Source organism: Lygodium microphyllum, chromosome 28 (assembly GCF_053477565.2).
Source record: "Lygodium microphyllum isolate KBCC chromosome 28, Lygodium_microphyllum_v1.1.10, whole genome shotgun sequence".
Classification (NCBI taxonomy): domain Eukaryota; kingdom Viridiplantae; phylum Streptophyta; class Polypodiopsida; order Schizaeales; family Lygodiaceae; genus Lygodium; species Lygodium microphyllum.
In genome coordinates this window covers 99267423-99292163 of record NC_141162.1, presented here as the reverse complement: position 1 = coordinate 99292163, position 24741 = coordinate 99267423, and the positions used below count along the sequence as shown (strand labels likewise).

Below are 24741 nucleotides of genomic sequence, written 5' to 3'. Positions count from 1 at the left end.
ATGTGCATGTGTGGGCTGAAAGCTTGAAATACACATTCCTTTGCATAGGAAAGTCACATGAAGATTCAGATACCATTTTTGCGATGTACACGGAAAAAGCTTTCATATGACACCCATATTGGGGGAGGGGGGGTCCCTAAATTTAAGAAGATCCCTAAATTTTAGGAGGTCCCTAAATTTTAGGAGCCTCGAATTAGCCTTAAAATGCTAGTCCTAAAAAATAGGGATGTCATTCTAAAAATAGTAAGTTCTGTACTCTGACAGCGCTTACTAAATTTGGTTGTTTCTATTCTTGACAGTATTCAACCCAAAAAGGAAGGCCATAGAGAAGAGACAAGTGTCAAGACACTTGTCACACAAGTTTCCAAGTGTCCCACCACTTGTCACATCTCATGACATGTGGTTGGACACTTGTCTTGTGCTACTCCACTTTCCCCTTTTGTACTAGCTCTCCCCTCTCCTATAAATAAGAGCTCGTTTTTATTCATTCAATATCATTTTTCTTTGCTGAAAACTCATGTACAGCACCCACAGAAAGCCAGAATTTGGCCCCATCCATCCCCATCATCATCCCCCACTTCTCCATTATCAAATTCCTCCATATTCCCTCTTCTATCACTGCTATTTACAGGACAGCAAGCCTGTAAATTCATTACAGTACTCCTTTTCAAGCTCTTTCTTCCATTTTAGCAACAAGAAGCAAGCCCTATCCATGTACTACTGTTCAACGATGGAGAAGGCTGATTTCCCCTTTTTCTTCTCTCATACTGTAAAGAAATCAGTTTTTATCATTGCATAATAGATAATGCATGTGTGTTTGTACATCTTTGCATGATCTTGTGAGAGTGAGAATTACTTCTTCTCACTCTCAGGTTGATTGTAACTGAGCTCTTCCCTAAGGGACTTGGGTTGAGCAAAAATACATTCCTTCGGGGGGCATTGCCCATCTTCAACCCTCAATCTTGTCTCCATTACTTTTACATTTTCATGGCTGTAATTTTGTGAGTAATTTTCATTTTCAGCTTTAAGTGTTCATTCTCTTTTATATTAAATCTCGAAAACAAGCGAATATCATAATTGTTAAGCATACTATGTTGTTCGGGGCGTTTACACAAGAGATTGCATTCTCTTGTTCTCTTTGTCAAGGATGCCCTCTCAGTCCTTTATTATTTGCATTGGTCACTCATCCCATGCTTTCTTTGTTGGATTGGTTGGTTGAGGATGGGGAGATTGTTGGTTTATCTCTTCCTAGTGGTTCTAAACTTTTGGGTCAATCTTTGGTAGATGATTCATTTATGTTTTTCAAGGCTAGTTGATCTAATGTCAATGGGGCAATGGTCTTTTGGAGTCTATTTGGTTTGTCCTTTGGTCTTCATACTAATGCTTAAAAATCAACATTGATCTCTTGTATGGAGACAAATTTGTAAGAATTGGGTTGACAGGGAGCTATTGTTTTCAAAGGAGATATTATGCGGCACTTGGGATATCCCATTGGTGTGAAAGTCCCTTCTTGAGCATTGTTTTCAAAGGAGATATTATGCGGCACTTGGGATATCCCATTAGTATGAGGACCCAAGGCCAAACCAAATAGACTCCTAACTACCATTGCCTCATTGACATTAGATCAATTAGCCTTGATCTAATGTCAATGGGACAATGGTAGTTTGGAGTCTATTTGTTTTGGCCTTGGGCCTTCATACTAATGCTCAAAAATCAACATTGATCTCTTGTATGGAGACAGATTTATAAGAATTGGGTTGACAGGGAGCTATTGTTTTCAAAGGAGATATTATGCGGCACTTGGGATATCCCATTGGTGTGAAAGTCCCTCCTTGAGCATTGCTTGATTGGATATCCTCCAGAATTTATGCTAGTTTTATGTATTGGAAATCTCAGGTTTGGCCTCTTCATGTGCAGCTCAAAGTGGCACAATGTATCATGATTGGTATGGTGTCCTATTTCCTACTCTTGCTTCCTTGGGCCAAGACGTCTCTCTTGGAATTGATGCAACCTATCTATTTTATGTTATGGAAAAAAAAGGCAATCATTTGGGCGTGGATATCTTGGTAGCATATTACCACTCTTAAACTGTTGGGCGGAGCTGCTCTATTGGATGTTAATCTTCACATGATAGCTTTGAGAACGGCACTTTTGCAAGCCGTTTGCGTGTAGACTCATCCTTTGACTGAGTTGCAAAATTCTTTATTGAGGAGACTGGTATCTCTTATGGTTGCACAGTTGTTCGGGCATCTTGGTGGCATGTGGTGAATTCTGTAAGGACTTTTAAATTGTCGGATTCATTTCTTTTGACTCATTTGATTACCTCTTGGCAAGAGATATGCTTTATAGTTTGACATCCTCCTGGTCTGTGAAAGGAGGCTAATTCATTACAAAATGAAATGTTGGTCACATCAGGTTGCTTTATTGGCTAGATAAAGATTTCCAATGAGAGAAATTTAATTGGATGGCTCATTGGGGCTGCAATCCGTACATGATGTTGTCATTCGTGGGTAGTGTTGTCTTTATCTTTTCCAGCGCATACACCAATACTTTCAGGTGCCTAAAGGCTATAGCCAGATCTGGTTGATCCCGTAGGACCAACTTCAGTGGTATAATCCGCTGCTTGCTTTTAGCCTGTTTCACTGCGGTGACAGGATTAGATGCTTGTGACACCATATGATTTTCAAAAAAGGTTGGTTAATCAGATCTACCACAATATGGTAGAGGACAAGCAATGAGTCACTGAGAAAGCAAATGATGTTTGGTGTGCCCAGGATAGCGGATAGAAGTGGCAGGATAGATTTCTCTAGTTTGTGGAGGTCCAAGATTCGTTATTAGGGAAAGGTTTTTGTGTGGAGGCCTGCTTATTGGTGGTCCTCCTTCTAGGATGTCCTACATGCTTGCAAGATCTCATGGGGCCATTGGGCCTTTTGCACTACTTGTGATGAGACACTGATTCACTTGTTTATCTCTTGCCCTCTGGTGAGACAGAGATTGGCGCTTTGTTTCCCGTGTATGGACCTTGGCAATTCGTTAGCAGCAGACGCCCCCGTTCTTGGGTCTTGGACAAGATGCCTTCATTGTCTTCTTTGTACTCGGATTATGCCTACCTTTTCCAATTTCTAGATGGAAAACTCTTTGGCAGACTTGGCATACCTGTAATGCCTTTATTTTCAACTTGACCTCGGGTATTTGTGGTCATGTGGCCCATGTTTGAGAATTACTCTTATGGCAGATTTCTTCCACAAATTCAGCAGATGCGGTCCTCCCTGATGTGGCTGCTCCTTGGCTGGATATTGTTCACTCTACTCCAATTCTGCAGCCAGCATGATACTTATGTGCTATTTTATAGTAGCCTTTTTGCTTTGACTTGTGCTTGACAGGATTTTCATGGCTGACCAAAAGGCCTGATGTGAGACTTGTATCCTTCCGTTTGGATGGTCTATTGGCTGGATGTAAATATTCCAACATTAATATACACTTTTTCATGGAGAGAGAGAGAGAGAGAGAGAGAGAGAGAGAGAGAGAGAGAGAGAGATGTTTGGGGTAATATTGCTCGTTGATGTATTTCATTTATTAGAAATTTGGGAATAAGCACATACAAGATATTGCACAGAAGCTGAGTGTCACATTGATAGTGGTTAGAATTAATTTCCTCTATGATTGGAAATAGGAATTTCCCGCCTAAACATTTTGGGGAGGTAGTCTCTTATCTCGCTAGTTTTGCGTATTTGTGGAGAGAGAGAGTATATTAACGTCTCTAAAAGGCCAATGTGGCCTATGAGACCAAAGCAATACATACAATGATGGTGTGTTTCTCATCTGGAACGAGAAAAGATGAAAAACATGCCTATAAGACTGAAAAAATGAAATAGTGTCCTATAAAAGGGAAACATGTCAATGATCTAAAAGTCAAAGTAGAAAAAGGAAAACTCTCTATCAATGAGATGTTTGTCCTCTAAGGAGGTTTATCTCTGCATGGCTGAGGCGTCTCGGCATCTGTCTCCTGTGGCGCTCAATGATGGCTTTAATTTGTCTGTGGTGTGGATGTCTAGGCCTTCGTCCAGGTGGACGTGGGTGCCTAGACCGGCTAAGTGCCATTGCTCTATCCAAAGGGACACCTACAAAAGATGAGGTCCAATGATGATGTACTCGTGTAGGCTGTGTGGTAGTAGTAGTGGTATCTGCCATACTCTGTCGTGTATCAGTGAAAAAGTCAGTGACTGCTCTCTGTCTATGTGAGCCGAGCTGTGGGGGCCTCCTACTCCGTAGAATTGTTGCTCTGCACCTCTGGAGCTCCAAGAGGAAGAATCCCAAGAATCTCTGATTCTCAAACTGCATGATCCGTCTCAGGGGTCCAAAACCCTCTCGAAACAGACAGTGGTATCTACCTCGTATATCATAATATACAGTGCATTGGCAGATGTAGTGTTCCTCTGTCTCTGGCTCTCTATCGCATAGTGGGCATATGCGTTCCTCTATCTGTATACCCTCCCATCTACCTGTCTCAATCCTCAGGTGGTGGGATGAGGTGCAGATCTGACCAATAACTGTGCGTAGTCCATGAGGCAGCTGTGTGTCCATGTAATTGGGTCGGGTGATGAAACCATCCTCAGATACCTGAAGGAAGTGGGTCTGGTAGTGTGCCATCCTCGTGCCATGGGGGGAGGGGGGTTGGATCCAGGTCTTCTTCGTATCTAACTTCAGTATGTCTGCTCTGATCACATGGTTTAGAGAGAAGAAAGAAAGAAATAAAGTTATATTAACGTCTTCTAAAGACCAAAACTGGCCTATGAGACAAACTGTGATACAACTGATGAGGTCCAGCTATCCAAAATAAAAGTGCTGAATGAAAAGCTAAAAACTGAAAACTGAAAATACGGTGCTGTGAGTGTGATAAGTGTCGTGTATGTGTATGTGCGTATGTAGCTCTGGTACTCCAGATAATGGCTACAAAAGGGGAACAAATGTCGGTTGTGATAGAGGAACAACTGTCGGCTGTGATAAAGTGGTGCGATGTGTATATGTAACAGATGCAGGGAGATATACTACAGCACGCTTTGGCTGGATCTTCATATGTATATAAGGATTATGCAGTTTTCTTTAGTGGTCGTCCTTTGCATAGATCGGGAGTTATGTTGGCCGTCGAACCCTCCCTACAACCATCGTTGGTCTCTCAGGACCCTCGTGGCCATTTTTTGATTTTTGAAATAATTTATGAGGGCAAGGTTTTGTGGATTGTGGGAGTGTATGCTCCTTCTACTACAAGGGAACGCCATCAGCTTTGGGATGACTTGCATTGTCTTGCCATGGCTCGTCAAGGCTTTGTTATGGGTGATTTTAACACTTGTGTTTCTGCAAATTAGGCAACTTCTCCGCATTCGGTTATGGATGGTCCTGAGAGACAGGCTTGGGATGCTCTTGTAGTGGCATCTTTGAAATAGGACGTGTGGTCCTAGATGTACCCATCACAAGTTGGATACACTTATCGTTCTTTTCAACATCCAAACACTTGGGCGAGACTGGATAGGATATATATCTGCCAAAGTGACTCTTTTCTTCTTGTAGTCATTGATATGCGGGTGGAAAGACAACATGTTTTGCCGGATCATTACCCTTTGGTTCTGGAAATGAGCCACAGACTTGTTCATGCATTTAAGGCTCTCCTTGCCCATTTGCCTCTGTGGTTTAATCAATCTTTTTTACAGCAAAATTAGTTTTTGGAAGGTGTTCAACAACTGATAGCCTCTTTTAGCTCGAGGGTCCTATCTACAGGGATGGAAGCATGGGCGGTTCTTAGGGATAATGCATGAGCGTTATTCCGACAATATGGTATTCAGCATGCTTCCTCCTTTTTTGAGCTGAATTGCAGCATACTCAATTCTTATTAGCTCATTCCTTGTCTCTATGTCAGAATGGGGATTCCAATGATGACTTGCTCACATGCATTGAATGACTGAAAGGCAGTGTCCAATCTCTTCAGGAAGAGGAATATGCAAAATACAAGCTGTCAGCCAGAGTTGAAGCTTTACATGATAACAACTGTCAAACTCATCAATTTTTTGCTTGTTTGCATCAGAAATATGCCCGAGAAAATATTGTGTGCTCAAAGGATGGGCAAGGTGATATCGTGACTTTGGCGAATCTAATGGAGGTTGATATTTCTGAAGATGAAGTGGAAGAAGTGCTGTCTCACTTGCCTCGAAGGAAAAGTCCAGACTGGGATGGGCTTCCTAATGAGCTATTTTCAGCCCATGTGCAACTGCTCAAGGACCCATTAACTCGCTTGTGTCAGCAGGTGTGGAACTCTGGTACGATGCCTTCCGATTGGAAGATTGCTGTTATCATGCTGTTGCCCAAGGTTCCCTCTCTGACCTCTTTGAAACAATGGCGACCCATTTTCGTTATGGGATCGTTATATAAAATCTTCTCCAAAAATATGACCAACAGATTATAGAAATTATTTCCGCATCTCATTCATCCATGTCAATACGGTTTTATTAAAGGTCGGAATATAGTGCACAACATTTTGAATGTTGAGCTGGAAATTGACTATGCCAAAGCTTCTAGCTAGCGCATTGTTATGCTTTAGTTGGATATTGAGAAGGCATTTGATCATGTTAGTTGGTCATTCTTGCGGCAATTAATGTCTACAATGGGTTTTGGGCCCCATATGATTTCTCTAGTTGATACCATCAATCAGGGTGCTGTGGCCCATATTGCCCTTAATGGAGAGATTACAGAGGAAATTGCCTTATCTCGGTCCCTTCGGCAAGGTTGTCCTCTTAGTCCTTTGTTGTTTGCTTTGGTAACTCACCCCATGATCTCATTATTGGATAAGTTGGTAGCGCAAGGTGAGATAGTTGGCTTAACTCTTCCCGGTGATGACCAGCTTGTGGGTCAATCTTTGGTAGATGATTCTTTTATGTTCCTTAAGTCGGATCGTATTAATGTTAATCGGACAATGGTGGCCTGGAATCTTTTTGCTTTGGCATCGGGTCTTCACATTAATACTCAGAAATCCACCCTTCTCTCCTGTACGGAGAATGATCTGCAAGCCTTGGGCTGGAATGGAATAGTGATCACAAGGGGCAATATAACGAGACACTTGGGATATCCTATTGGCGTGGAGGTTGCTTCTTGTGCCTTGCTGGATTGGATGGCCTCCCGAATTCATGACAGGTTCATCTTAGAGTTGGCCTCTACATGTTAGACTAAAAGTGGCTCAATGCATTATAATCAGTATGATCTCATTCTTTTTGCCATTGCTTCCTTGGACTAAGAAGTCCATTTTGGATTTGGTCCAATCTATCAGATTTATGCTCTGGAAAAAGAAAGGCAATCATTTGGGGCAGGTATGGATCTCCTGGCAGCATGTGAGGACTCCGAAAAGGATGGGGGTTGCAACTTTGCTAGATGCTAATTTGCATATGGCTGCTTTGAGGCTATCCCTGTTGGCAAAGTCTATGTATTCAGTGTCATCCTTGGTCAGATATTGCCAAATTCTTCATTGAAAAGACTGGCATCTCTCATGGTAGCACTGTTATTCATGCTTCCTAGTGGCATGTGCTTAATTCTACGAGGCCTATAAAGGTCTCCCAATCTTTCCTCCTTTCTCATTTGATAGCTTCCTGGCAGGAGATGCTTCGTTTTGCAGTTTGGCGCCCCCCCGATATTCGCAAAGAGGAAAATTCGCTGCAAGGAGAAATACTGGCTTCCTCAAGGTTGTTGGATTGGCCACAAAAAGATTTGCAGCAATACAAGTTTAATCGAATGGCTAGGTTGGGGTTGAAGACAATCCATGATGGTGTTATTCCTGGGCAGCCCTGTCTTTATTTCTTTAGGCGTATTTGTTAGTACTTTAGGGTGCCTCGTGGATACAGGGAGGTTTGGTCGTCCATATAGGACAGCCTTTAGAGGTTCTCTTCTTTGCGTGTGTTACAGCCACTGGATCCTTGGCGTGACTGGATATTTGTGCATCCAGATGATTTTGAGAAAATGTCAACTAATCAAATATATCATCAGATGGTGGAAGCCAAGAGATGGGTCATGGGGAAAGTGAATAAGTTATGGCATCTTAGGGACAGCAAAAAGAAGTGGCGGGAAAGATTTATCTAGCTTTGGAAGTCTAAGGTCCTGTATCAGGGAAAAGTGTTCATGTGGAGGCTGCTCATTGGTGGTCTTCCAATGGGAGAAATGCTCCGTGCCCGAAAGATCTCTGCAGGGCGTTGTGTTTTCTGCACTACATGTGATGAGACATTGCTTCACCTCTTTGCCTCCTGCCCTATCGTGCGACAGATCTGGAATTTCATTTCCCGTGTGTGGTCCTTGGTGACTCAGCATCGCCTATCAGTTCGTTCGTGGATTATGGGAAATATGTCCTCTATGCCCTCTTTGAGTTCAGATTGTTCATGCCTATTCCATTTCCTTAGATGGACAGCCCTGTGGCATATATGGCGTACTTGTAATGCCTTTATTTTTGATTCAGCATCGGGCATCCATGGGCATGTAGCCCGTGCTCATGGAATAGTGTTATGGAAAATCTCCTCCATGATGTTAGCGAACTTGGTTCTTCCAGATATTGCTGCTCCCTGGCTGGCGATTGTTCGCTCTACTTCAGCTGTTCCTTCTGTGTGATCTATTAGTTCTGTTCATGTAATAGGTTGTTCTGTGTGCGAGCAGGCCTTATGGAAATATTAGTTACAGAGAGAGTGTGTGAGACAGAGGATGCTGACCTGATGGTCTGATGTAATAGAAAGTAGCAGATACAGAGAGATTGTTGACCTGATGGTCTGATGTAAATTTTCACTACTTAATTCAATTATCTTTGCGAAAAAGAGAGAGAGAGAGAGAGAAGATAAGATAAGATAAGATCCATTAATGTCTTTAAAAGGCCAGAATAGCCTATGAGATCATAACCAATACAATTGGTATCATCATCTATCATCAGAGAAGAAGAGACAGAGATAAATGTGTAGGTCTACATGGTGGATTGGGATGAGAAGTATGGAAAACTGAAAAATCTGAAAAAGCTAGGTTTAAAAAGATTAAAAGAGTGTAGTGTGTTTCATTTATTAGAAATTTGGGAATTAGCACATGCAAGATATTGCACAGCAGCTGAGTGTTAAAATTGATTTCCTCTATGATTGGAAATAGGAATTTCCTGCCTAAACATTCTGGGGAGCCACTCTCTTTTTTTTGCAAATAAAGGGTGGCTAATTATATTACTTCAGGAAACAAGATCTTTGAATACAAGGAAGTGCTCATGCTCAACAGACTAACTAGAGCTGATGCAGATTCACAAATATATCAAATGTACAAGCCTCTCAGGGCGGGTCTAGGAGGGATGGGGGCAAGAAGCCATGGAGGGGGAGTGTAACGCCATTTGGGCCTGCCTACCTGCATCTCGAAAAACAGGTCCTGGCCGCCCCAAGTGCGCATGGAATGACAGCGGAGCTCCTGACAAGCCCTGGACAGGCCTTGCACTTGATCCCATCGTCCACGGAGAGGGGAGCCACTCTCTTATCTAGCTTGTTGATGTATTTCATTTATTAGAAATTTGGGAATAAGCACATGCAAGATATTGCACAGCAGCTGAGTGTTAAAATTGATTTCCTCCATGATTGGAAATAGGAATTTCCTGCCTAAACATTCTGGGGAGCAAATCTCTTATCTAGCTAGTTTTGCGTTCCTTCATCAACTGACAATTGAGAATACATAAGATTACCTTTTCTTAAGATTAGAACACAAAAATTCAGTTGAAGAGCTAAGAAAAGTTTCTAACATTTAACATCCAAAGGGGTAGAAACTGCTGTTTGGGGATGTTTAATTTGCAATTTGAGAAGAAGTTACTTTTCAGAGCCCAAAGCATAAAAGTAGCAGTAACATTGCCCATTAGTTCTAAGCTATGGCATTAGAAAACTGCTTATCTTGATAACGTGCAAAATGAAATATAGTTGGCAGATCATAATCTTCTGCTTTTCATTTCTTTTGGGTTACAGTGTGGCTCTTGTGGTTGACAATGTGGACCTTTGCCAGAAGTTGATCCAAGCACTGAATGCATCCTCGAAAATTAAATTCATAGTAGTTCTTTGGGGTGAGAAGTCTTTGCCTGTTAAAGAGCTTGTTGGAGCTAATGTCCCGTTATACACATTCCAGGAAATTTTAAAGATGGGTGAAGCTCGAACAGAATCTTCTTCTGTTGATCAGTCAGGTAAGTGAAATAGTCTGCCTTGGTGCCTGAAATCAAGTTTGTAACTGATGGTTCCTTCCTATAGAACAGAAGAAAATCTTTGAAGTGTAACCATTCATACATACACAATTGTCGTACATCTTCTGGCAATCCAGACATTTACTGTTTCAAAATATCTGTTTGATAGCTCTCTGGTGTGGGGAGGACATTGAACCATGAGTAATCAGCTAAGGTAAATGCTGATGGAAGCATAGACTAGCAAAGCATTATCCTTTCACACTTAGTAGAACATTTGAACAATTGAACCATGAGTAATCAGCTAAAGTAAATGCTGATGGAAGCATAGACTAGCAAAGCATTATCTTCTGACACTTACGAGACGTTAGGAGTCTCCTGAAGCCTTTATGGATTAGCAGGCACTTCCTATGCAGCTAAGAAGCTCAAGAAACTAGAGTAGAATTCATGGAACTCATAACACCATTTATGGAATGGAAAATCCAAAATTTTCTTGCAATCCTTAGAGAGCTGTTGACGTCTTTTCCTTACAATCCTGTTAGGATTTTCCTTCTTTTCTCGGTATGGAAAATGTACAAAGAACTTGGAATTTTCTTCAACTTCTTTTGACTCCACAAGGTCTTTCTATATCTTAAACTCATCCTAGATGGAATCCATGTTGGATAGGAAGAAAGGCTTCACGCCAGCACAATTCACTTAGCACAGACTTGGGGCTAAACATTTGATTACCATCAGTCTGAGTGGATGCAGATGATTTCCTATCAACCAAACCCAAGAAAAATGAGATGCTCAGCAATTAAATGGCAAAAGGAAGGGATGCCTCAAAAATTTGAGATGCACAGCATGTGTACAGGAGTAAGTACTTGCCAACCCTGGATGCATTAAGAGTCCATGCCTTCTATTAACCCATAGGCCAAAGATCCATTCAGTACATGCAAAGATACAGCTTAAGCTGTCAAATAGTTATCAAAATATCTGCAGAAAAAGATGTCTGAAGCTTGGAAAATGAAGAAAAACAGACAACTTTTGCTGAAACTCCTTGGAATTAGAACAATCCCAAATCAAGTGTTGCATTGATTCCAAAGGAGAAGCACACCTGGGACAACCTGACATAGCTGCCAATGTTTGACCTAGCAAGCCCATAATGCATCTCCATAAAAGCAGTCTCTCAACTTTACTTTTAAGTGTGATGGAAGAGAATGATAAGCTGGAAAGTTGGAAAAGTCACATAGCTTTCATTGAAAAGGTGCTATGTAATGCAGCTCAAACATGCAAATTCAAAGAAATTCAGCCAGATGATGTAGCTACTATTGTGTACACCAGTGGCACTACTGGAAGTCCTAAAGGTGTTATGCTTACACATGCAAACCTTTTACACCAGGTAAGTTTATGGCATTTTCATGAAAAGCTAGTCAAAGATGTAGCATGTATGCTTGAATGTCAAATTTTCTCACCGTGTTATATGCATGGAATTGTGTCCTAATATCAAAGTTCAACCAATAGGTTGTGCATTTGTGGGAAGTTGTTCAACCAAGTCCAGGCGATAGATTCCTTAGTCTTTTGCCACCATGGCATATGTATGAACGTTCCGTAGAGTATTTTTCCTTGGCCCGAGGAAGTGAACAAGTATACACTAATATCAAGAGCCTGAAGGTATGGCCTAATCCTCTTAAACTTCTAAAACAAGAGTACCATTTGTACTGAAAACCCATTGTCTTTTTGTTTTGTTGTAGTGCAGGAGGACCTCAGGCGCTATCCACCACACTATATGGTTTCTGTTCCCTTGGTTTTTGACACACTTTACAGGTTTATTTCCTTTCATAATTAAAAAAAAAATCAAGGTCTATCACTCAATGTTTGTGCTTGCACAAAACTGCTCCTAATTATGGCCTGCATATGCACATTCATTTATCTTATGGAAAATTTGAGTGCACTAAACTGTGTAACAGGGTATAATCAGGATTCTCTGACAGCAGTGAAGAACCTGCTTATGGCCTCAGCAACAAAGATAAAAAGATAGGGTGCAAGTGTGCAGCCCTTGCATTCAGAATGGATTGCCCCTATGTGATGTCTTATAGCTGAGAAGATCTGGCTCCACATGTAGGCTGTGTTTTTTTGTTGGTACCAATGTCCAGACTTGTTCAAAGAAGTGACAAATCTAGTAATAACCACCTCAGAAATAAATTCGTGAGGTAAAATGATCAAGTAAGCCCTATATAAGACTTACACCACAGATGTAGAAGAAAGTATAATATGAAGGCTGAGTAAACATCCAATCAGCTAGTTTGTCTTCTGCCATAGCATATGTGACTCTAATGGAAGAAGGTGCCACAATCCTGAGTATGAGCAAAGGCATACATTTCCATCCCCTGTAGAGGGTGTGAATAATCTCTGTTCAAATTCCAGAGAGAGTCTCTGCATTGGGTATGTCCTAGAAAGCCATGTATGATTACATCTCAGTCCAAATGAAGGTTGCTTATTGGGGGTCTTCCAACTGATGTTGTGTTCCGTGCTCGCAAGATATTTGTTGCTCGTTGTGTATTTTCACTACATGTGATGAGACATTGCTTCATCTTTTTGTCTCTTGCCCTGTTGCTCGATAGATTTGGAGTTTTGTTTCTTGTGTGTGGTCCTCCGCGACCCAGCACCGGATATCAGCTCATTCGTGGATTATTGGAAAGATGACCTCTATGTCTACTTTGCATTGAGATTATTAATGCCTCTTCCATTTCCTTAGATGGACAGCCCTGTGGCATATTTGGCATACTCGGAATGCCTTTATTTTTGATTTAGTATTGGGCATTCATGGTCATGTGGCCCGTGTTCGTGGTTTAGTGTTATGGCAGATCTCCTGTATGGTGTCAGCTGATCTGGTTCTTCTTGACATTGCTACTCCTTGGCTGAATATTGTTCGCTCCACACCAGTTGTCCTTTTTGTGTGCGATATTTTTGTGTTAGGGTCTTTGTAGATTTTCGTTTGGGTCTGTTCTTTCTTCGCTGACCGGATGGTCTGATGTAAATGTTTACTACTTAATTCAATTATCTTCTCAAAGAGAGAGAGAGAGAGAGAGAGAGGGGGGGCGGAGATGGCGAGCATGCTGGTGGGGATGCGACGGGACCCCGTCTAGGGTTTCTGTCAGTTGCCCCTGCGGATTCCGCCTGTGGTTGCGCAGGTCGCAGCTCTGGGGCTCCACGTTAAAGCCCAGCGTCGTCTGCGACTGCCTCTTTCGTGTGCCTACCTTCCTTCTCTGCGTCTGCTTCCCCTTGTTGCCCCCTGTGCGCCGCCCTGCCCTGCATGTCGCCCTGCCCTGCCCTGCCCTGCGCGCCGCCCTGCCCTGCGCGTCGCCTGGTCCCTTTCCCCAGTGCAGCGCAGGTTCGACTGGACCCTGCAAAACGACCCTGCGCAGGATCGACCTGACCTGACCTGTGTACTCCTGTACACAGAGAGAGAGAGAGAGAGAGAGAGAGAGAGAGAGAGAGAGAGAGTCATTGGGGAGAGAGGGAGAGAGAGAGAGGAAAGTGGAACGCGATGGCGCCGCCTGCGTGCCTTGCCCTGCCATCGACGGGTTGACTGTCGTGACCCTGTTTGCTGTCGCCATCGCAATCGCCTGCGGGATCTGCTCGTCGTCGCCCTGTCCGCCACGCCTGTCATGTCGCCTGCGCCCCGTCGCCCTTGCCTGCAGCCCCCGTCACCTGTGCCCCCGTCGCCTGTGCCACTGTCGCCTGTGCCCCCTTGCCTGCAGCCCCCGTCGCCTGTGCCCCGTCGCCCTCGCCTGCAGCCCCCGCCGCCATCGCCTGCAAGCCCCGCCGCCGTCGCCAGCATCTGGCGCCCGTTGCCTGCGTGCCCCGCCCTGCCGCCGCCTGTCTGACCTGCGGGCTCGGCTCCTGGTCAACGCGCGGCTGCGCTGCGTGTCAGAGCTCCTGTCGCCCCTGCTTCGCAGCGAGTCGGCTGCTGACGGTTCAGCCCTGCTGTCGCCTGCCAGCCTTCCTCCTCAGCGTTCTGGCCTTTGTCACTGCCCGTTGGCCTTGTGTTTCGCACTCTTGCATCGGCTCCGTTAGGATTGCGTCCTGACCCACGCGCTATCGACACCCCCTTGGGATTGGCCACGGCTGAGGCCGACAAGTCTGCGGGACTCGCCCAGAGAGAGAAAGAGAGAGAGAGAGAGAGAGAGAGAGAGAGAGAGAGAGAGAGAGAGGGCGCGAGTGCGAAGACAGCAGTATGGCTGGCCTGGATATGGATTTTCTTGACCGGACGGTGGCAGCCCTTGGCCCTGATTCCGATGCAGAGGAGCCGGAAGATATGGTGCCATGCACGGAGGAGTTGCCGCCGAGTTCTGAACTGCCGCCTGCCGGCAAACGCTCCAAGCATACTTCTGATGAGCCAATGAGCCCTCAGGAACGCTCCTATGCGCAAGTGGCCTCTGATCCTGTGGATTCGTAGGAAATTGACTGGGAGCATTTGCTGGACTTTGCCAATACTCTGCTTGGCGATTATGTCCAGCGTAATAATGAATCTTTTTCTGTTGCGGGAACGGATGATGTGCTCGAAGCCACGGTGGACCCCAAATCAGTCTTGCGATCCTTCTCGGTGTTTTATGACCGTGCAGTTATACTTTTCTTCACTGGCAGGATCCCAGTGCTTTCGCATATTCGCCAGTGGTTGCACCATTTATTGCAAGGGGAGTCTGTTGAGGAGATCTTCCTTGGACCTCGCGGCTTTTATGAGGTGCTGTTGAAATCGGAAACGCATCGAGCTGAGCTCCTGTCCAAGTTGCCACTATTCTTTGATCGCCGCTTGGTCCATGTTGTGCCATGGCGCCCCATGGCCGACTTCCAGCGTCTGCTTCAACGCGAATGCGCGGTGTGGGTGGAGGTGGAAAATTGCCCGGCGGTCTATTGGCCTATGTTGAAGGATGTGATGGCAGTTGTGGGAACAGTGCTGGTTCCCCCAAGCCTCAGGGCGATGAACCGAAACCGTTTATGCATGCTATGGGACACGGCCAGGAAAAGGCCCGCGTGGCTTCGCCTCAATTGTTCGGGCATGCATCCTTTGTATTAATGCCTGAAATGGGGCAACTTTGCGGGACACTGCTTTTCATGTGGTAAATTGGGGCATTTCATGGCTGAATGCCCTGAAAGGCAACTGACTTCGGAGGATGCGCAGGTTGTGCTGCCCAAGGATGATATGGTGCTTGATGCCACGCCCCAGGAAGCCCTTTAGTCTCCTCATTTCATGGATAAAGGCAAACAACAGGTCCTGAGTGTGGATTCCCGTCGCTCTGACTGGCTTGAGGCACGTCCCAAAAAAGGTAAAAAGGTGGATGCAGGCCTGGCGGATCCTGGGCCTACTGCTTCCCAGGATTCCGTGCGCACGTATACGTGCCGGAAAGAAATGGCCACTTCAAAGCAGGCTGCGCGTCCTACGGCCCCGTCTGCCCCCCGTAATCAGTCTCCAAGGAGAGTCTATACCGATGGCCCCAAAGGCCTGCCTGCTAAGCTGGCGTTTGATGCCAAAGGTAATGTTATTACACCCTGGGATCGGCGTTATCCCCGCCCCTCTCCCAAGGCAGTGGATTTCCCTTCTACCTCTAAAGCAGGTCGCCAGAATTCTTTTGCAGTATTGGCTGATTTTCTGGATGAGGGTGTCCTGGATGCTCTTGCGGAAAAGGTGAAATCGAGGCAGCAGGCGCCTCGTTCCTGACTTCCTTCTTTAAGGATACATGAAGATAGCCACGTGGAATGTGCGAGGCATTTTCTCTCGCCATAAGCAACATGCCATGTGGACCGTCTTGCATGAGAACCAGTGGGATGTATTGTGTGCAGTTGAGCACAAAAGTGATGGTGAAGCAGGAAAAGTGATAGATTGTCATGGATTCCGTCTCTTTTATGCAGGGACCCATGCTACGTACTATTCGGGCGTGCTGATGATTGTCCATGAGAAATATCAGCCTGTCCTTGTTAAAAATGATGTGCAGGGCCGCTTTCTGGTGATCGAAGTCTTATTTGAAGGAGAGATTTTATGGCTATTGGGCCTCTATGCTCCGAATGATCCCGCATCCCGACGGGATCTTTGGTCCGCTTTGCAAGGCTCCATGTCACTCGGCCGAAGGGGGTTTTTGATGGGAGATTTCAATATGTGTGTAGACTCTTCTCAGTCCACTTCTGGCCATTCGGTAATGGATACGCTGGAAAGCCAGGTGTGGAGTTCCTTTGCTTTGCACGTACTCAAGCAAGATCTTTGGTCGTGGTTTCACCCTTCTGTTTCAGGGTTTACTTTTCATTCCGTACAATATGCAACTACCTGGTCGCGACTGGACAGAATGTATATCATGCAGGGGGATGATTTTCTTCCCGAGATGCTGGAAATGAAGGTCTTGCAGCAATATGCGTTATCAGACCATTTCCCCCTCCCGCTTGAGATGTGGGCACAATCTATTGCACCTTTTGTGCAATTGCTGGATAGGTTCCCTTTACGTTTCAACTCCTCTTATTTGAAGCATTCAATTTTCCAGGGCTATATGCAGCAGTTGATTGAGCGGTTCTTATTGGACTTCGCCTCTGAGGGCTTGCCTTCATTTGCACGGCTGCTCTCTAATGTGCAGCGGGTTGCTCGACAGTATGGGATCCATCATGCCTCGCTTTGTCGCCGACGTCAACATGCAGTAGAAGACTTACTGGCTTTGGTCCGTTCCTTGCTTCTGGATTCCCCAGATGATGATTTTCTGCTGTCACTGGAGAGGCGGTTGGCCCATCTTATTCAAGTGTTTCTGTTGAAATCTTATCAACAGGTCAAGCTACACAACTTGACTGACACATTGCAAGATAGTGCCTGCCAGTCTCATAAGTTCTTTCGCGCCTTGCATGCGTCTCCGGCTCGCGAAAATATGACCAGACTCCAGGATTCGGAAGGTCGCATGGTCACTGATCCGCAGACCATTGTCACTATGTGCAGAAATTATTTTATGGAACTTCTTGGTTCTTCTTCCTCGCCTTCTAGCCAGGTTATGCATGCCCGCTCGGTCTTCTATAATCTGGTCCGCCAGCAGGTTCCAGTTGATATGCAAGCCACTTTGGAGGCGGATATTTGCGAGGAAGAGGTTATGGATGTTTTGTTGCACCTGCCGCAGGATAAAAGTCCTGGCTGGGATGGTCTCACTAATGAATTCTTTCAGTCCTCGGCCACGCAGTTGGTGAAGCCATTGGTGGTCATGTTTCAGCAGGTTTGGGAAACAGGGGTCATGCCCTCCTCATGGAAAGAAGGCCTTATCAAACTAATTCCAAAGGTTCCTTCGCCGTCAAATCTGCAACACTGGCGACCAATCTCTTTGATGGGCTCCATGTATAAAATCTACTCCAAAGTGCTGGCGAATCGGCTTCACAAGCACCTTCCAGCTATTGTGCATCCTCTCCAATATGGTTTCATTAAGGGCCGTAACATTCTGCATAATATCTTAAATGTGCAAATGGCTATTGACTATGCGCGGCACTCCGGTCAGGAAGTGGTATTGATTCAATTGGACTTGGAAAAGGCGTTTGATTATGTGGACTGGTCTTTCATTGCAGATCTCATGTCTGCTATGGACTTTGGGACCCGGATGTCCCGATTGATCTACACCATTAGTGCTGCGGCTTCCTCCAGAGTTATGCTTAATGGTGGGGTTACAGAGCCATTCGTCCTTGCACGCTCGGTCAGACAGGGTTGTCCTTTGAGCCCTCTCTTCTTTGCCCTGGTGACTCACCCGGTCCTTTCAATGTTATCCTCCATGGCAGCCTCTGCTCAGCTGGCCGGGCTGTCTCTTCCGTTGGGTCAACACTTCGTTAGCCAATCTTTGGCTGATGACACCTTTATGATTTTGCGGGCGGACAGGGACAACATTCGAAGGGCATTAGATGTTTGGACACTATTTGGTCAGGCCTCTGGGCTTCGCATCAATGCCTTGAAGTCAGCCATTCTCAGTTGTACGGAGCTTGATTTACAGTCATTAGGCTGGCAAGGCCAGGTGGTTTCCCGTGGCTCCATTGTCAGGCATCTTGGATACCCATTGGGGGTGGATGTACGGCCAAAAGACCTGCTGGAGTGGATTTCACAAAAACTGGCGGCGAAGTTTATGTATTGGAAGTCGCAAGCGTGGCCATTCCATGTCCGCCTCAAAGTGGCCCAGACAATCATGCTACCAATGCTAACGTATTTCCTGCCTTTGTTGCCATGGACGCCTACTACTTTGAAGGCTCTCACTCATCCCATCCGTTTCATGCTATGGAAGAAGGATTCTCTGCAGGCAGGCATTTCCTGGATTTCATGGTCACATGCATGTACCCCTAAGCGCGTGGGTGGTGGAGCTATTTTGGATGCACAAACTCATATGCTAGCCCTCCGTTGGTCCCTTTTTCGTGCCATGTGTCTGGATCATCACCCGTGGACCATCATAGCCCGTTTTTTTCTTGAGGACAGCGGCCTCCGCCATGGTAACACACGGCTTCGGGCCTCCTGGTGGCATGTCCTTAATGCTGACTCTTGTTTTTCCAGTCCCTCTTCCTCTTTGTTACTGCACTTGGTCGGCTCTTGGAAAGTGGTGCTCCAAAAGGCCAGTTGGCACCCAGTAGGGGACCGCTTGCAGGCAAAGTCCTTTCAGCTGGAATTGTTGGCAGTTTCGCGACTCCTTTCATGGGAAGATAAACATCAGCTCAGACCAAGATTTAACCACATGGCCCGTTTAGGTCTGACGTCGGTTGCGGATGCTACCCTTGCCACTCGCAATGTCCTCGTATCCTTTCGGACTGCTAGGCGACTCTTCAAGATCCCGCGTGGATACCGTGATTTATGGGAAAAGCTTTCGTCGGAGCTTCAGGGTAGGCAACCCTTTCCTGCCCTGGCTGTGGATCGCCCTTGGCAGGACTGGGACCTTGCAGGCCGGCTGGGTCTGGAAAAAGCCTCTACTAATCAGGTGTATCATCTTCTCATTCAAGACCACCAATGGCTGGGTGAAAAAGCTAATACTGTATGGGGATTGCGGAAATCGCTGTCATGGTGGCAGAAAACGTTGATGGAGGGCTGGCTAAATAAGACACCTTTCAAATGCAAGGTCTTTCTTTGGCGGGTGATGATTGGTGGTCTTCCTCTGGCCTCGGCCCTTGCCAAGCGTCGCATCTCGAATGGCAATTGTTTCTTCTGTACCACATCGGCGGAATCGGCCCGACATCGTTTTCTCTCTTGCCCGCTCGCCAAGAATATCTGGTCACTCCTGTCGCACATTTGGCGCGCGGTGGTGGGGTCCTCGCTAACTCCTTTCGACTGGGTTTTTGTGCGCCCGAAGTATCCCACACCGCCACAATTGCTTGTGAAGATCTTATTTCACTTTTTCAGATATTGGGGATGCTGGCACATTTGGACCACACGCAATGCTTTTCTCTTTGATTCCGCCTCTAATGTACCACAACATATTGCCAGGCTTAAAGGCCTCTTGCATTGGCAGCTAGATCTCATCCGACACTCCGACTTGCTCCCTCGGGAGGATTTGCATCCGTGGCATATGGCAATTGCCTCTGGGTCGTTGCCATGATTGGTGTAACCTTTTTAGTGCATTACTACAGGGATTTCCCACACATTGGCCTAGGGCCCTCGTGTTTCTTGTAACCAGGAAAACGAGAGAGAGAAAGAGAGAGAGAACCTCTTCACATGATGGCTTTGTGTCATCATGTATCTTGTAATCAAGTAATCTTGTATTTTTTTCGTAATTAATACAATTGCCTTTTACGAAAAAGAGAGAGAGAGAGAGAGAGAGAGAGAGAGAGAGAGAGAGGCCTGAACGAGTGCACGCCTGTTCGCCTGTGGTCCCCTGCTTTACGTCTGTGTGCAGAGTGAAGGCAGCCGAGAGCGAGAGAGAGAGGATCGCCTAGACCTACGCGCCGCCTGGAGACCCATCTGACGACTGCCGCCTGACGACTTCTTCAGAGAGAAGATAGCAGTATGGTTGGCCTGGATATGGATTTTCTAGACCGGACGGTGGCAGCCCTTGGCCCTGATTCCGACACAGAGGAGCCGGAGGATATGGTGCCGTGCACGGAGGAGATGCCTCCGGGTTCTGAAGTGCCATCTGCGAGCAAATGCTCCAAGCATACTTCTGACGAGCCAATGGGTCCTCAAGAACGTTCCTATGCGCAGGTTGCCTCTGATCCTGTGGATCCGCAGGAGATTGACTGGAAGCATTTGCTGGACTTTGCCAATACTCTACTTGGCGATTATGTCCAACATAATAATGAAAATTTTTCTGACGTGGGAACTGATGATGTGCTGGAAGCCATGGTGGACCCGAAATCAGTCTTGTGGTCCTTCTCGGTGTTTTATGACCGTGCCGTTATACTTTTCTTCACTGGCAGGATCCCAGTGCTTTCACATATTTGCCAGTGGATGCACCATTTATTGCAAGGGGAGTGTGTTGAGGAGATCTTCCTTGGACCTCGCGGCTTTTATGAGGTGCTGTTGAAATTGGAAACACATCGAGCTGAGCTCCTGTCCAAGTTGCCATTATTCTTTGATCGCCGCTTGGTTCATGTTGTACCATGGCGCCCTATGGGCGACTTCCAGCGTCTGCTTCAACGAGAATGCCCGGTGTGGGTGGAAGTGGAAAATTGTCTGGCGGTCTATTGGCCATTGTTGAAGGATGCGATGGTAGTTGTGGGAACAGTGCTGGTTCCCCCAAGCCTCAGGGCTATGAATCGAAACTGTTTATGCATGTTATGGGACACGGCCAGGAAAAGGCCTGCGTGGCTTCGCCTCAATTGTTTTGGCATGCATCCTTTGCATTTTCGCTTGAAATGGGGCAACTTTGTAGGACACTGCTTTTCATGTGGTAAATTGGGGCATTTTATGGCCGAATGCCTTGAAAGGCAACCGTCTTCCGAGGATGCGCAGGTTGTGCTCCCTAAGGATGCCATGGTGCTTGATGCCCCGACACAGGAGGCCCTTCAGTCACCTAATGTTGTGGATAAAGGCAAACAACAGGTCCTAGGTTTGGATTCCCGTAGCACTGATTGGATTGAGGCACGTAAAAAAAAAGGTAAAAAGTTGGATGCAGGCCTGGCGGATCCTGGGCCTAATGCTTCACAGGATTCCGTGCGCACGTATATGCGCAGGAAAGAAATGTTCACTTCACAGCAGGCTGCGCCTACTATGGCCCCATCTGCCCCCTGTAATCAGTCTACAAGGAAAGTCTATACAGACGGTCCCAAGGGCCTATCTGCTAAGCTGGCGTTTGATACAAAAGGTAATGTGATTACACCCTGGGATCAGCGTTATCCCCGCCCCACTCCCAAGGCAGTGGGTTTTCCTTCTATCTCTAAAGCAGGTCGCCAGAATTCGTTTGCAGTATTGGCTGATTTTCTGGATGAGGGTGTCCTGGATGCTCTCGCGGAAAAGGTGAAATCGAGGCAATAGGCGCCTCGTTCCTGACTTCCTTTTTTTGAAGATATATGAAGATAGCCACGTGGAATGTGCGAGGCATTTGCTCTCGCCATAAGCAACATGCCATGTGGACTGTCTTGCATGAGAACCAGTGGGATGTATTGTGTGTAGTTGAGCACAAAAGTCACGGTGAAGCAGGAAAAGTTGTGGATTGTCATGGATTCCGTCTGTTTTATGCAGGGACACATGCTACGCACTACTCGGGCGTGCTGATGATTGTCCATGAGAAATACCAGCCTGTTCTTGTTAAAAATGATGTGCAGGGCCGCTTTCTGGTAATCGAAGTCTTATTTGAAGGAGAGATTTTATGGTTGCTGGGCCTCTATGCTCCGAATGATCCCGCATCCTGACGGGATCTTTGGTCGACTTTGCAGGGCTCCATGTCACTTGGCCGAAGGGGGTTTTTTATGGGAGATTTCAATATGTGTGTTGACTCTTCTCAGTCCACTTCAGGGCATTCGGTAATGGATACGCCGGAAAGCCGGGTGTGGAATTCCTTTGCTTTGCGCGTACTTAAGCAAGATCTTTGGTCGTGGCTTCACCCTTCTTTTTCAGGGTTTACTTTTCATTCCGCACAATATGCAACTACTTGGTCGCGGTTGGACCGAATGTATATCATGCAGGGGGATGATTTTCTTCCCGAGATGCTGGAAATGAAGGTCTTGCAGCAATATGCGTTGTCGGACCATTTCCCCCTCCAGCTTGAGATGCGGGCACAACCTATTGCACCTTTTATGCAGTTGCTGGATAGGCTCCCTTTACGTTTCAACTCCTCTTATTTGAAGCATCCAATTTTTCAGGGCTATATGCAGCAATTGATTGAGAGGTTCTTATTGGACTTCGCCTCTGAGGGCTTGGCTTCATTTGCACGGCTGCTCTCTAATGTGCAGCGGGTTGCTCGGCAGTATGGGATTCATCATGCCTCTCTTTGTCGGCGACATCGACATGCAGCAGAGGACTTATTGGCTTTGGTCCGTTCCTTGCTCGTGGATTCCCCAGATGATGATTTTCTGCTGTCACTGGAGAGGCATTTGGCCCATCTTATTCAAGTGTTTTAGTTGAAATCTTATCAGCAGGCCAAGCTGCATAACTTGACTGACACATTGCAAGATAGTGCCTGCCAGTCTCATAAGTTCTTTTGCGCCTTGCATGCTTCTCCGGCTCACGAAAATATGACTAGACTCCAGGATTCGAAAGGTCGCATGGTCTCACTGATCCGCAGACCATTGTCAATATGTGCAGAAATTATTTTATGGAACTTCTTGGTTCTTCTCCCTTGCCTTCTAGCCAGGTTACGCATGCCCGCTCGGTCTTCTATCATCTGGTCCGCCAGCAGGTTCCACTTGATATGCAAGACACTTTGGAGGCGGATATTTGCGAGGAGGAGGTTATGGATGTTTTGTTGCACTTGCCTAAGGATAAAAGTCCTGGTTGGGATGGTCTCACTAATGAATTCTTTGAGCACTCGGCGACGCAGTTGGTGAAGCCATTGGCGGTCATGTTTCAGCAGGTTTGGGAAACAGGGGTCATGCCTTCCTCATGGAAAGAAGGCCTTATCAAACCGATTCCAAAGGTCCCTTCACCGTCAATGCTGCAACACTGGAGACCAATTTCTTTGATGGGCTCGATGTATAAAATCTTCTCCAAAGTGCTGGCGAATCGGCTTCACAAGCACCTTCCAGCTATTGTGCATCCTCTCCAATATGGTTTCATTAAGGGCCACAACATTTTGCATAATATCTTAAATGTGCAAATGGCTATTGACTATGCGCGGCACTCCAGTCAGGAAGTGGTATTGATTCAATTGGACTTGGAAAAGGCGTTTGACTATGTGGACTGGTCTTTCATTGCAGATCTCATGTCTGCTATGGGCTTTGGTACTCGGATGTCCCGATTGATCTACACCATTAGTGCTGCGGCTTCTTCAAGAGTTATGCTCAATGGTGGGGTTACAGAGCCATTTGTCTTTGCACACTCGGTCAGACAAGGTTGCCCTTTGAGTCCTCTCTTCTTTGCCCTGGCGACTCACCTGGTCCTTTCAATGTTATCCTCAATGGCGGCTTCTGCTCAGCTGGCAGGATTGTCTCTTCCTTTGGGGCAGCACTTCATTAGCCAATCTTTGGCTGATGACACCTTTATGATTTTGCGGGCGGACAAGGACAACATTCGAAAGGCATTAGATGTTTGGACGCTCTTTGGTCAGGCCTCTGGTCTTCGCATCAATGCCTTTAAGTCAACCATTCTCAGTTGCACGCAGCCTGATTTACAGTCATTAGGCTGGCAGGGCCAGGTGATTTCCCGTGGCTCCATTGTCAGGCATCTTGGATACCCATTGGGGGTGGATGTACGGCCAAAGGACCTACTGGAGTGGATTTCACAAAAACTGGCGGCGAAGTTTATGTATTGGAAGTCGCAAGCGTGGCTATTCCATGTCCGCCTCAAAGTGGCTCAGACAATTATGCTACCAATGCTAACGTATTTCGTGCCATTGCTGCCGTGGACGCCTACTACTTTGAAGGCTCTCACTCATCCTATTCGTTTTATGCTATGGAAGAAGGATTCACTGCAGCCAGGCATTTCGTGGATTTCATGGTCACATACATGTACCCCTAAACGCATGGGTGGTGGAGCTATTTTGGATGCTGAAACTCATATGTTGGCTCTTCATTGGTCTCTTTTTCGTGCCATGTGTGTGGATAATCACCCGTGCACCATCATAGGCCGTTATTTTCTTGAGGACAGCGGGCTACGCCATGGTAACACACGACTTCGGGCCTCCTGGTGGCATGTCCTTAATGCTGACTCTCGATTTTCCAGTCCCTCTTCCTCTTTGTTACTGCACTTGGTCGGCTCTTGGAAAGTGGTGCTCCAAAAGGCCCGTTGGCATCCCATGGGGGACCGCTTGCAGACTAACTCCTTTTAGCTGGAATTGTTGGCAGTATCGAGATTACTTTCATGGGAAGACAAACATCAGCTCAGACCGAGATTTAACCGCATGGCCCGTTTAGGTGTGACTTCGATTGCGGATGCTACCCTTGCCACTCGCAATGTCCTCGCATCGTTTCGGACTGCT

The 24741-nt window shown here is 46.2% G+C and overlaps 1 protein-coding gene across 3 annotated transcripts in view; it reads left to right on the top strand.

Moving 5' to 3' along the window:
* Nucleotides 1–24741, top strand: part of LOC148011792 (putative acyl-activating enzyme 16, chloroplastic) — a 253538-nt gene that overhangs the window by 97555 nt on the left and 131242 nt on the right. For all 3 annotated transcript variants that reach the window (XM_087670449.1, XM_087670448.1, XM_087670447.1), the window contains exons 5-8: nt 10002–10213; nt 11470–11588; nt 11711–11860; nt 11946–12013. In XM_087670449.1, the coding sequence (XP_087526575.1) occupies nt 10002–10213; nt 11470–11588; nt 11711–11860; nt 11946–12013 (549 nt within the window). The remainder of the gene's footprint in view (nt 1–10001; nt 10214–11469; nt 11589–11710; nt 11861–11945; nt 12014–24741) is intronic.